Source organism: Acomys russatus, chromosome 4 (assembly GCF_903995435.1).
Source record: "Acomys russatus chromosome 4, mAcoRus1.1, whole genome shotgun sequence".
Classification (NCBI taxonomy): Eukaryota; Metazoa; Chordata; class Mammalia; order Rodentia; family Muridae; genus Acomys; species Acomys russatus.
The window spans coordinates 26,098,586-26,110,816 of record NC_067140.1 but is presented as its reverse complement, the minus strand read 5'-3'; the positions used below and the strand labels follow the sequence as shown (position 1 = coordinate 26,110,816).

Genomic DNA, 12,231 nt, shown 5'->3' with positions numbered 1-12,231 from the left:
AAGAAGTTGTCTTAAGTGCAGAGCCAAGGCCCCCGGCAGAGCTCCCAGAAAGGGTGGCCCCCAGGATGGCCCGTGTCTTGAGCAAACTTGCAGTGACCAATCCAGTTCCTGAAATCTGGGCTTCCTGAGTACCCTCACTAGAGTACATGAGTAAAAAAAAAACAAAAAAAAAAAAAAAAAAAAAAAAAACCAGGCTCTGAGGCTGGAGAGATGGCTCAGTGGTTCAGCACTGTTCTCCAAGGGGACCTGAGCTTGATTCTCAGAACCTGCATGGGGGTGGGGGGGGTCTCACCATGACCTGCAACTGCAGTTCCAGGGGATTCAACTCCTCTGGCCTCTGTGGGCCTGCACTCACTTGTACACGCAAGTGACACACACCAACCCTGACCCCATCCCACATGATTAAAAATATGTGGGTTTAACTCCAGTCCTGCTTGAAGCTTCTAGCTGAATCAAAGGGTGTGTTTCTTGCCCAGACGTCAGCATTGCTTGCTGTAGCCTGGGGCGGTGACTCTGCCTCTACTCTCTGGGGAAAGGCTACACACAGACCCACTTGGGGCTCCTACCTGTCTAGCCCTGCCACCTGCTTCTGGCACTGCTCCACTCTACTTCCTTCCAGCCAGCAGCTCTTTCTGCTGCATCAAAAGCAGAAAGAGACAATGCGGCTCTTCTCAGTGGGGTGCACGCGGCCCCTCCTCCCCTTCTCAGTGGGGTGCACGCGGCCCCTCCTCCCCACTGCTGCTGCCTGTGGGAGCCAACAGCTTAGCAAGCCTCAGGCTTGGAACGTGCGGTGGAGCCAGCTGCATTGCTCTGCTCTCACCAGCCCCTCTGTCTCTCTCCCTCTCTCTCTCTCCCTCCTCTGTCTCTCCCCCTCTCTTCTCCATCACCCACCACCCCTGGCAACTGAAGGCTTGAGGACGCTACAAGGAAGAAGGCTGCAGTGGCAGGGATGTCCCTCTTCTCAGCCCTTCCTGGTAACCCCTCCAGCTCTGAGGTGGCTCCTCCAGGCTGCCCACTCAAAGCGCAGGCTCAACACTGCCCTCTTTCGCTCTTCTTTATCCTCCTCCTCCTCGAGGCTGTGGCTTACTCACCCTTGGGGCTCCTGACTTTCCAAGGCTGACTCCAGGACAGCTTTTCCCAAATGCGGACTATTGACATTTGTGGGTGGGTCATATTCTTGTTGAGTGTCACATGCTTTATGGGGAGCTGGGCAGTACCTGTTGACTCTGCCCGGGGGGGGGGGGGTGTTAGGGGATATTGTTTGAGAAGCAGGGCTCTGAAGAAGGAGGCTGGCAGTAAACAAGGGGAAAGCAGTCACTTCAGATAGCGACATGGGCTGTGGGCTGTGTAGTGTGTACAGAGGGTGGATGGTAGGCATGGGCTGCTAGTCCAATTAACCACCTCTGGGTACTTACTATACTTGGGAAGGACTGTCGTCAACAGAGAGAATGGTTTCTGCTAAGGCCCTGTGGGACATGGGGTGTGTGTGTGTACATGTGTGCATGTATTCGTGTGTGTACCTGTGCATATGTGCATGCATGTGTTCATATGTTTGTGTGTGTACAAGTGTATATGTGTGTTTGTGCTGCTTGCATGTATGTATGTGTGTGTACACGTCTGTATCTGTGTAGGTGTGTACATGTATGTACACATGTGCACGTGTACACGTATGTGATTGTGTAGATGTTTGTTTCTCTGTGTGTGCATGTGTGCCTGTGCATGTGTACATGTATGTACATGTGTGTGTGTGTGTGTGTGTGTGTGTACTTATGCATGTGCACCCCAGGAAGTTGGGCCTGTGATGGGGAGTGTAGTGCTGAGGGTATAGAGGGATCAAAAGCCGGATCTATACTAGTCAGAGCAAGATGGACAGCCATGGAAGGGTAGAGAGGATGAGCACAGTCCGATCTGTGTCTGCAGAGGACGCCCAAGGGAGCGGAAGGGCAGCCGGAGATGGGGGTGGGGCTCAGTGGAGGTCAGAGAGCAGCTGAGCAGGCGGCTCTAGTCTGTGGGGCTGTCTGGGGTGAGACCAGGAAAAGGAAAGAACCACCCAAAGGGTGAGCCTGTCTGAATGGATGGGGAAGTGGGACCCAGGGAGTCTGCTGCCTAGGCACCGTCACCCAAGGGACCTGGTCCTGTCTGCTCCAGGCTGGAGGCCATGGTGCTCTGACTCCTTCCTTCTCTCATTGTTGATAGAAGCTGGGAGTATTCCTCACTGGAAGCAAACAGTAGCAGACGCTTGCTGCCAGGTGCAGCCCGCCTGGGGCTAGTGCTGTGCAGGGGGGTCGGGGGGGGGGGGGGGGGGGGGGCAGAGGTTGCAGACACTTGGGCTCAGGCAGGTCCTGGCCTCCTAGTCCCTCCTGAGAAGCATGGCCGGAGGTGAGAGCCTCTACTGCCAAAGGATCCAGAGGATTTGTGTACAAAGCCTCCTGCTTAAACACTGGCAAAGTTCAAAGATAACAAATAGCTACAGCGTCCATCTGCGGCTGCATCTGTCTCTGGCTGCCTGCCTGAGACCTCAGATCGGAGCAGTAAGTGCTGCAAAGCCTCTGCAGGGAAGGAGGGGGCCCTGCTGCCACAGGTGAGGTGGCCAGCCTGGGGCTGATTTGGCTGCTCTGTACCCAACATCTGCTGATGACCTCAGTGTCGGGGGCAGGCAAGTCAACAACTTGTCTCAGTGTCTGTACTGATGGGGATACAGTGTGGATGGGTGCAGGCTACGTTCTGGTACAACTTATAGAACAGGCACAGGTTGGACTGGGCCTGTGGGCTGACTGGGTGGTCCTGAGCTAAGCTGTGCTCTGCCCTGCCTCTTGTCTTTGGGAGCCCAGGAAAATGCCGATCTGGGGACTGAGACCAACCTGTCTGGATTTGTCACCATCCCTTCATCCTTAGGGGCCAATGAAGGTCACACTTTGGACCTTCCTATCTCTTCACTTGGCCTGCACGGCAGTATCTCTGGCCCCATGCCCTTGAAGGCCACTTCCAGTGGCCCTTGGATGAAGAGGTGAGAGGAGAGGGAAACAGGCAAGAGCAGAAAGCCCGAGGCTCCTCTGAGCAAGGAGCACAGTGGATGGGGAGTGTCGGGGACACTGGGCATGGAGGCAGGGGACCGCCCAGAGGGCACTGCAGAGATCTAGCCTCGGGAATGGGTGACGCTGTAGTCTGCTATCCCAGTGGTGCCCTTTGCCTCCGCTGACACCTGTTCCTGGCTCTCCAGGGCTCCCTGTCAGCCTGGCCTGAGTGGCATGATCCTCAGTGCTCCGGCCTGTGTCTTCCACACTGCAGAAGGCTGTGTCTTTATGGGTGTGACTGGAAACAGTGTTGTCTGGGAAGAACAGTGTTAGGGACCAGTGTCAAGTCCCCAGGGTTTGGTTGATAACTATGAGGGTATCCGATGATTTTGTCCTGAGTGGAGCTGGGAAGACAGCTGAGACAGGAAACAAAAGGTTTCCATCTTTGGGAAAGGAAGGGCAGTGCCCAGCTTTCTCTGGCCTTGGTTTTTTTTTTTTCAGTTGCTGCCAAGTGGAGGTTGTAGGGAGACGGTGTCTGGAACACTGTGAAAGAGGGTGCTTAAAAATCCCCACACAGATGTCCTTGCCAACGACATGTCACATATTTCTGAATGTGTCTGTACATTTTTGGACATGTCTGGATGTCACTGGGTTTTCTGGACACGTCTGAGTATTTGTAGCTATTTTTGGAAGTGCCTGGATGTTTCTGGGTTTGCGGGGTGGTGTCTGCAGGCAGGCACACCCCTGCGCATGCCTGCATCATCACACACAGCTCTGCCCTTGCTGAGATGTTTTCCTGTGGAGCCGGTAATTAAAAACTCTTGGGTTGGGTGCAGCTTGGTGGTAGAGTTCTGGCCGAGCACAGGCAAGGCCCTGGGGTTAGTACCTAGTACTGCAAACATCCAAAAAGCAAGCAGCCTCTTCTCCCCCCCCCCCCCAAGAGGATCAGTGACTGGCACCCTTACCATGGCAATGGAGATCTGTCTTGACACCTTTACTGTGGCAATCTGTCCTGTCTCTCTCTTGTGTTGACTGATGGCCTGACATAGCCATGGCGGAGCCAACACACACACACACAAACACACACACACACAAACACACACACACACACACAGACACACACACACACAGTGTGGCCATGGCTAGTAACAGTGTGTCTCTCCATCTGTGCCTTTCATGTCCCCAAGCCAGATCCTCTTGAGGAAGACCCCAGCCATGCTTCCTGCAAAGGCTACCTCAGGTAGGGGTTTTCTAGGAATAACAAAAAGACACAGGAAGCTCCCAAACTGGGAGCCTTCCACCTCTTGGCAGAGACTCAGTGGTCTGTGGCAGCAAGGGCTGTGGAGATGGTCTTTGGGGGGAGTCTCACCACTGTACTGCCTGCTTTTCTGGGACAGTGGAGTACTGCTCAGGCCTGGGCCGCCTAAGGGGGCCTTCAGGAAGGACAGACCAAAACTAAGAGCAAGATAGGATCGCATCACGGCCTGCTTGGAGGCTTTCCTAGTAGGTTCATCAGCAGGGTTTCTTTTAGTGTGGAACAGAGCCCCTTCCTGCACCGACTCCATCACAAGATCTAGCCCCATCTTTCCTCCTTCCATGGGCCCTCGCTTCCTTGGGCTCACAGAGTTTTTGTCTTCCTTCTAACATGTCTGGTGGTTGTCTTCCTTGTGTCTGTATCAAGTTTTCCTCTGCCTGATTCTTCCTGGACCCCCGTTTGTAGATCTGGGTGCACTCAGGCCTTTCTAGGTCCTAATGTCTCATTTCAAAGATGTTTTCCGAAGTGGTAGTGATGCTCCTGGTCCTCACACGCAGGGCGAGGATGCAGTTGTGGGACCATCATTCTGTCTGGTACAGACACTGAGTGGACCATGGCTACAGTCGGCCAGTGACTCCTGGGACCCTTGGTCTCAAGCTGGTGGGTTCTCTCCCCTTGTTCATACCCTGCGTCCTGAGTTGGAGATGTCAGGTCTGCCTGTTCAGTCTGGGCCAACCTGGTGGGCTCTGAGGGCAGTTGGACAACAGCTGGCTCATTGGCATTGGGAGTCGGGGAGGGGGCGGGTCTAAGGTAGGAGGGACCTGGCATGAAAGTTGAAGCAGCCCCAAGCAGGTTGAGCCATGATCCTCACCATGGCTTATGGGTACGATAGGTCTCTGCATCTGGCTGAGGTGGGCCATGCTGTGATCGCACCTTCCCAGAGGCCCACCTCTGTCCCTGTGGCTTAGCCAGATCTGAGCTAGTTGGCTCCCAGCTGCTGAGGACTGGTGGGAGATTTCCGTCCCCTCCACTGTGCTGGTGCTGAGAGCTTAGGTGATACACTGTATGTGGCCTGGGTGCTGCTGAGGCTCCTATAGCCCTGGGAAGCTGCAGGGCCATGGGTACAAAGGTCTTCTCTGGATTCTCTTGGTGGCCGTGCTATGCCTGTGTTGGCCTTTCGTGGCTCTCCTACAGCTGGAGGCGTCAGCGCTTATGGTACATGTGAGCACCTCACAAGGTGGACATGCCAGGAGGCCTGTTCATAGAGAGGTGCCAGACCTGGCTGTGGAGATGCCCTGGAAGCCCCAGCCTGTCACAATGGCCTGCACTCTGACCAGCAGCTGGCCTGGGCTCAGGTGGTGGCCATCAGCAATCAGGCTAGAGACATTTTCAGGGTGTCCCTGAGGGATGTTCACACTGGAAGAGGCCACAAGGAGGGACAGCTATGCTTCTTTAGAATGTGGTGCCAGAGGAGGGCAGAACAAGTGGCCAAAGAGTCATGGATGGTGGCTCTGTGGCACAGGGTTGACCGGGCCTTGGTCCCTCAGTTCTCTGTCCTGTCTGTGCCTTGGGAGTTCCATGGTGTCAGCTAAAACTGCTCCTTTGACTTCTGTGCTGTCTGTCAGGGACAGACTGTCTGTGCTGATGGGGACAGAGACAAGGGAAGGGACACGGGAGTCTGCGAAGGCAGAGGACAGACCCTGTTGTATGGCGGGGGGGGGGGGGGGGGAGCTGAAAGGGTCCTCTCGGCACAGTAACTTCACTCTGCCCCTATGGCCTCAAGGACCATTAGCAGGGAAACGGGACAAACAGGCACAGGAGACTCAGAGAAGGCCACAGCCTGCTTTAGAGCATGCTTTCCCCACCACACTGTGGCATGGAGGCCTGCTATTTCCTTCGTTGGGCTGACTTGTTTCCTACCAAGGAGAAGTAGCTTTTGTGATAAGGAAAAAAGTCAATAGACATTAACACAGAAAAAGCTTGTTTTTTTTTTGGATGGGGTCTGATAGCATGGCATGGCTGGAACCCTGGGAGCTGCACTTCATGAGGCCTGGGAGGTCAAGGGGCCTGTGGCTGGCACATACCCCACACTGGAGTCAGGAGACATTTGGAAAAGCAGAGGCCAGCCCAGGCCAATAGCTGTGCTGTCTGTGTTTGCTTTGTGCTATCTTCCTTCACTCCCCACCGCCCTTCTCCTTTTTTTTTTCATCTTCTGGAGGGAACTGAGCTCTTTCCATCTGACATGAGCACAGGATGGGGCTGGGCTGGCCTTCCGCAGGATCCCTTCCCACTCTGGGAGGGAGGCTTAGCCAGGGGGCAGGTAGGTGGGTGCAAGCAGGATCTTGGTTGGCATGTGAGTGTGTGACAAAGAACATATGCCTGGGGACAGCTTAGGAGAACCAGTTCAGTTTGGGGGGATCTTTATGCCTCTGGGGGTGTGGGCAGGGTCTCTGGGACAAGGTTTTTGTGGCCATGTACCCTTGGCCAGAATATGGGGGGTTGGACGATACTTCATCTGCATACTCAGGGGTTAAGGGGTCTGAGGAGGGAAAACCTTATAAAGTCAAACAAGGAGTGAGGCCTGATAACTGCCAGGGTAGTAGATCCTTACTGGGGTTGATGGTGGGTCAGCTGACTTCCTGGGGCCAGGTTGGGAGGGGAGAGGGAGTCAGTGCCTGCTGTCAGTCCTCATATGAGGTGTCAGGGTGGAAACTCTCTCTGACCCTTCCTGCATTAGTCCTGGGCCATTACGGTCCCACCACCATAAAGTTGAGAAATTTGAGACAGAGGAAGGTGGCCAGCTGATGGTCACCATGTGGTGGAACCTGAACTGATGGAGCCCACGACAGCAAAGCGAGCCTCCTGGGGGAGTGTGGAGGTGCGAACACAGTAAGGCTGGCTGCTAATCATGAACTCAGCAATCAAACCCCCTGCTGCCTCCGAAGCTTGGCTCTCACCTTCAGAGCAGCCAAGAGTGGCGCTCATCTTCTTATTAGGCCATAAATATTCTAATTAGGAAACGTGGGAAGATGAGCGGGATTAGCAGGTGGGGCAGGGACCAGCGCGGCACTAGAGCCCTTTGTACCTCGTCCAAGTCTCTCCTGACATTTAATCATGTAGATGCTTGGGACTTAATTAGACAAGTGCTCGGGACTTTCCCACTTCCTAAGGATAGCTCTGCCTTGAGCAGGAAGTGGGACCAGAAGGGACCTGTCCACGGCGCCCTCCCAAACACTGCCTGCTGCACAGTGGTGGGCAGAGCTCTCTATAAGCGAGAGGACACCGAGGAGCCTTGGTGTGGTGGTTCAGACTTGGTTGTCAAGTTTAGCTGGAGCAGGTAGTGGGGAAACTGCCTTCTAAGACCTTCCACAGAGCCCAAAGCTTCTGTGGAGACACAATGGCTTCTTGGGGTTGGTAATGTGTTGATTCTAGCTGTGTCCTATGGGAATAGTTGCCACGGTCCATTAACACACCAAGGTTTTGCCAAGTACACAAAGACTGCTTCCTCTCTGCCAGATCCCACACCCTCACAAGGTGGGGGTGGCTAAATGGCATCTCAGTGTCTCAGGCTAAATTGGCAGGTCCTTTGATGGAGCCAAGGCTTTGAGCCCTCAATGAGTACATGGTGCTGGGGACACAGTGGTAGTTTCTCCGAGGGAGGAGATGAGGGTTACATGGCTTCAAAACAGAAGAACTCTCAATACCAATTGCACACAGCACAAGGACACCTCCTAATGTCTCTCTGTTTTCATCAAGCAGACACACACGCTCACTCACACTCACACACACATACTCATACACTTCACCACACACTCACACACACACTCACATAGTTACACACTCACCACACACACAAACATGCACATTTACATACATACTCATACACTTCACCACACACTCACACACACACACTCACATAGTCACACACTCACCACACACACAAACATGCACACTCACACACATACGCATACACTTCACCACACACTCACACACACACACACTCACATAGTCACACACTCACCACACACTCACACACACACACACTCACACACACATACTCATACACACTTACACACATACTCATATACTTCACCACACACACTCATATACACACTTACACACACTCACATACATAGTCACACACTCACCACACACACAAACACACATACGCTCACACACACATACTCATATACTTCACCACACACACTCACACACATAGTCACACACTCACCACACACACTCACACATGCACTCACACATACACACAAACACACACACACACACATACACACACATACACACACACACACCTTAAAGCTCAAAGGCCAGCACTATCATTCCTTCACAGATGAAGGCACCATGGCTGAGCTCAGTGCCCTCTGACACACTTGTGGTCACATAGCCAGTGAAGGCCACACCTCAGCTGAATACAACTCACACTGTCTTCAGGGCTACCATCCCCTCCTGTCCATGCCACGCAGCTACAAAGGGTCACTGACCATGGACCACCCTGTGCACTGTTTTACGGCTTAGATGGTCAGGGATAGTTTGAGCTCTTCAGAGACCTCTGAGTCTTAGAGACAAGATGGAATTGGAGGCCTCAGGTGCTCTGCAGCTCTCAAGCCTGCCAGATTCCCCAGATGTAGGCTCCCCAGGGGAGGAGACCTGCTGTGCATCCTCACAGTGTGCCCTCATGAGACCAGGCTTGTGACAGGGTCCCAGCACCTGGAGGGTGAGGTTGTGGAACTTCCAGGGATGCTGACTTGCAATGGGACAACCTGGACCACCAAGACAGTACTGTCAGGGAGCCCCGGTCACACTTCTACAAAGTTGTAGAAGTTGCGGGTGCCTCTGTGCTCAGTGGCTCTCCTTCCTGGTCCCTAGTGAGTATTGTACATCTGCAATGTGGCTGGCCTTAGTGGTCACAGGCTACACAGGAAGCCAGCCTGTGCGAGGGCAGGCCATACTGTCCTGATGATGGGCCAGACTAGGGCAGGTGGTCAGCTCTACTGTTTCTGGTGGGGATACAGCTGGTCTGCCTTCTCTTATGTGCATCCCAGGTGAGAAACCACCTGTCTGATGATACAGGCAGGTCAGGTGTTCAGAAACACCAACCCTCTGTTGGTGCCTGTTATGTCACAGAGGGCAGGCAGCTACTCACTCATGGTGGTCAATCATGCTGAGGCGAGGCCAGCTCAGACAAGTAGGCTTCAAAGGACCCCAGATCTGGAGCACAGTGGTGTCATAGGACCCCAGATCATGTGTCCAGTGGTGATAGGATCCTGGGCACCAGGGAGCTCATCTCCACTTTCCTGAGTTCCTGTTGTGATGCACATACCACTGGGCCAGCTCTGGGGACTTCACAGGGTGTCAGCTGGTGACTCACCCAAGCAGCAAGGTGACTGCTGGACCATCTCTCTCCAGTCCAGGTCGGAGTCACCACTGAGCATCCCCTGGCTCCCCGGCTCTCTAACCCTATGTTTGGACCACAGCACTGGCTGCTTTTACGTAGCCCATGGCTCGTCTCACCTCCCGGTCCAGGCCTGCTGCCACTGTCACGATGTCCCCTGTTTCACTGTTGATGGTGAACATGTTCTGGGACGGGCTCTGGGGCGTCTGCGTGACAATCCGGTACCTCACCATGCCATTGGCCGTAGTGCTGTCATCAGCGTCGTTGGCTGTGACAGTCATCACGTATGTACCTGGAACAGACGGCAGGTCAGATGGGGATGGTTTGACTCCAGACACCTGCCAGGGTAGACATCCCCAGTCCACCCAGGGCTCTTGACAGAACAGTAAGTGACGACAGCATCCTTCTCCACAGTGTGGCCTAGGCACTGCCACTTGTCTGAGATAGTTCAAGAGCAAACCTCCTCAGCCTGCCCTACAGCACCCGAGCGTGTCCCTCCCTGACTTCATTGTTCTGTAGAGGCCCCACCTGCATCAGGAGGTGCTTTTTCACCTCTGGGGGGAACTGGCAGAAGGACTAGGCCTGAGTCAGGACTGCTAAGGCCCCCAGCCAGAGCGTGAGGCTGGGGAAGAGTGAGTGCCCGTGCAAGCTGCTTACTGAGGACCAACTGGTCTTGCACAGAGGGACTCCATAAAGACACTGTTACTGAAATATAAGCCACACACATGACAGTTGCCCTTGAGAATATCCTCAGGAAATGGAAAAGAACCATTCGCACCATCTAACTGCAAAAGGCAATCGTCACCCTGGAGAGAAGTCAAACCTATCACTGGCCACTCTTTGTCCTTTCTCCCAGCCTTTCCAGCCTCCCATCCGCTTTCTGTTTCTCCAGATTCACCTATTCTGGACACTTCATGTTAACGAGGTGACACAATCTGTGACCTTTTGTGTCTGGTTTCTCTTACTGAGCTTAGAGTTCTTGAGCATCTGCCCTTTTTATGACTGAATACTCCATTGGATGAACGAGCCACTCTTTTCGTGACTGAATACTACTCCATTGGATGAACGAGCCACTCTTTTCATGACTGAATACTACTCCATTGGATGAACAAGCCACTCTTTTCGTGACTGAATACTACTCCATTGGATGAACGAGCCATTCTTTTCATGACTGAATACTACTCTATTTTATGAATGAGCCACTTTACACTTATTAACTGAACTTGTGACATGCCAGGCATCATGCCTCGTGCTTAGCTTGTGAATGAGGTCTGCCAGAAAAATGTCATCCTCTTTTTTTCACTGTTACTGATAAAGACGGCACAGATAGGCAGAGATTCTGAACTACAAATCAACAGTGTTTCCTAGCAAATAAGGGAGGCCCATTTTTATGAAAAGACATATGAATTAGCCAAGTGAGAAGGTGGACTGCGGTCCTTCTCAGTAGCACACTTCTGTGATCTCAGCACCCACAGCGCTGAGGCTGGAGGATTGCCACAAGTGTGAGATTGTCAGGTTCCAGGCCACCCTATCTCACAAAACAGGATGTAGACCCTGGGTGGGGAAGCAAAGGTCCTGAGGAAGAGTTCTGTATGTGGGAGGGACAGAGTGGGGCAGGCCATGTGATGGGATAGATGGGTGTGAGTCGACAATGAACTCAAGATAGGAAGTCAGTGGGAAATGTGTCCTCAGACGGTGAGCTGCACACCCAGGAGGGCAGGGGAGGGAGTCCATCGAATAGTTCCGCAACAGGGTGCTGGGTACACGAAGCGAGGCGTGCGCCTGCGACGACAAGGATCGAGCCTGGAGGTGCTGTAGAATAGGACACTTGAGGTTAACATGGGGAATGGTGAAGTGGAAAGCAGGGCTCCATGCTGGGTTCACTGAGGCCAAAGCTAGGCTTTAACACTGACGTGTGACACGGAGGAGAGAGACTGACACATGACCACACAACCCGTAACAGCTGTGGAAGGGAGCGTGGCACCCTAGGCAAGATCTGGCGATTTTCTCCTAAGAGTGAGTGAATGTCACTTAGGCATCAGAAAATGCGGTGGGGGAAGGAGACGAGGGAGGGAGGAAGGAAGGGAAGGAAGGAGAGAGGGAGGGAAGGAAGGAAAGAGCAAAGGAGGGAGGGAGAGAGGGAGGGAGGGGGGGGGGAGGAGGCCAGCCAAGCAAGGAGAGGGGACTGAAGTTACTGAGGCAGATAGAGCCTAAACCACAAGTTGGAAACCGTGAGACCTGGCTGTTTTCACTGCAGCCCTTAGGGTGAGGTGAGGATGCTTCAGGCTTGAACACTTTGAGCCAAGAGGAAGAAGCAGGTCCGCGGGTTGCCATGGAAACGACCCAGGAACATTCCCAGCCCTAGAGCAGAGCAAGGGCTCAGCAATTTTTGTTTTTTGTTTTTTTTTCTTTCTTTCTGAAAGGTGCAGAGGGAAGGGGGTGGGGGGAGGAAGAAGCCCAGAATGTGGCTGGGAAGTAGCCTCCATGCTGTTGCCCAGGCATGGTCGGCACCCTAAGGGCTCCCTGAGCAGACCCTTGAGGATGCCTGATAG

The 12,231-nt window shown here is 53.5% G+C and overlaps 1 protein-coding gene across 1 annotated transcript in view; it reads right to left on the bottom strand.

Annotated features, from left to right (window-relative positions):
• The window catches only part of Cdh4 (cadherin 4), a 461,202-nt gene that overhangs the window by 28,347 nt on the left and 420,624 nt on the right, over positions 1–12,231 (bottom strand). The window contains exon 7 of the mRNA XM_051143937.1: positions 9,799–9,971. Within this exon, the coding sequence (XP_050999894.1) occupies positions 9,799–9,971 (173 nt within the window). The remainder of the gene's footprint in view (positions 1–9,798; positions 9,972–12,231) is intronic.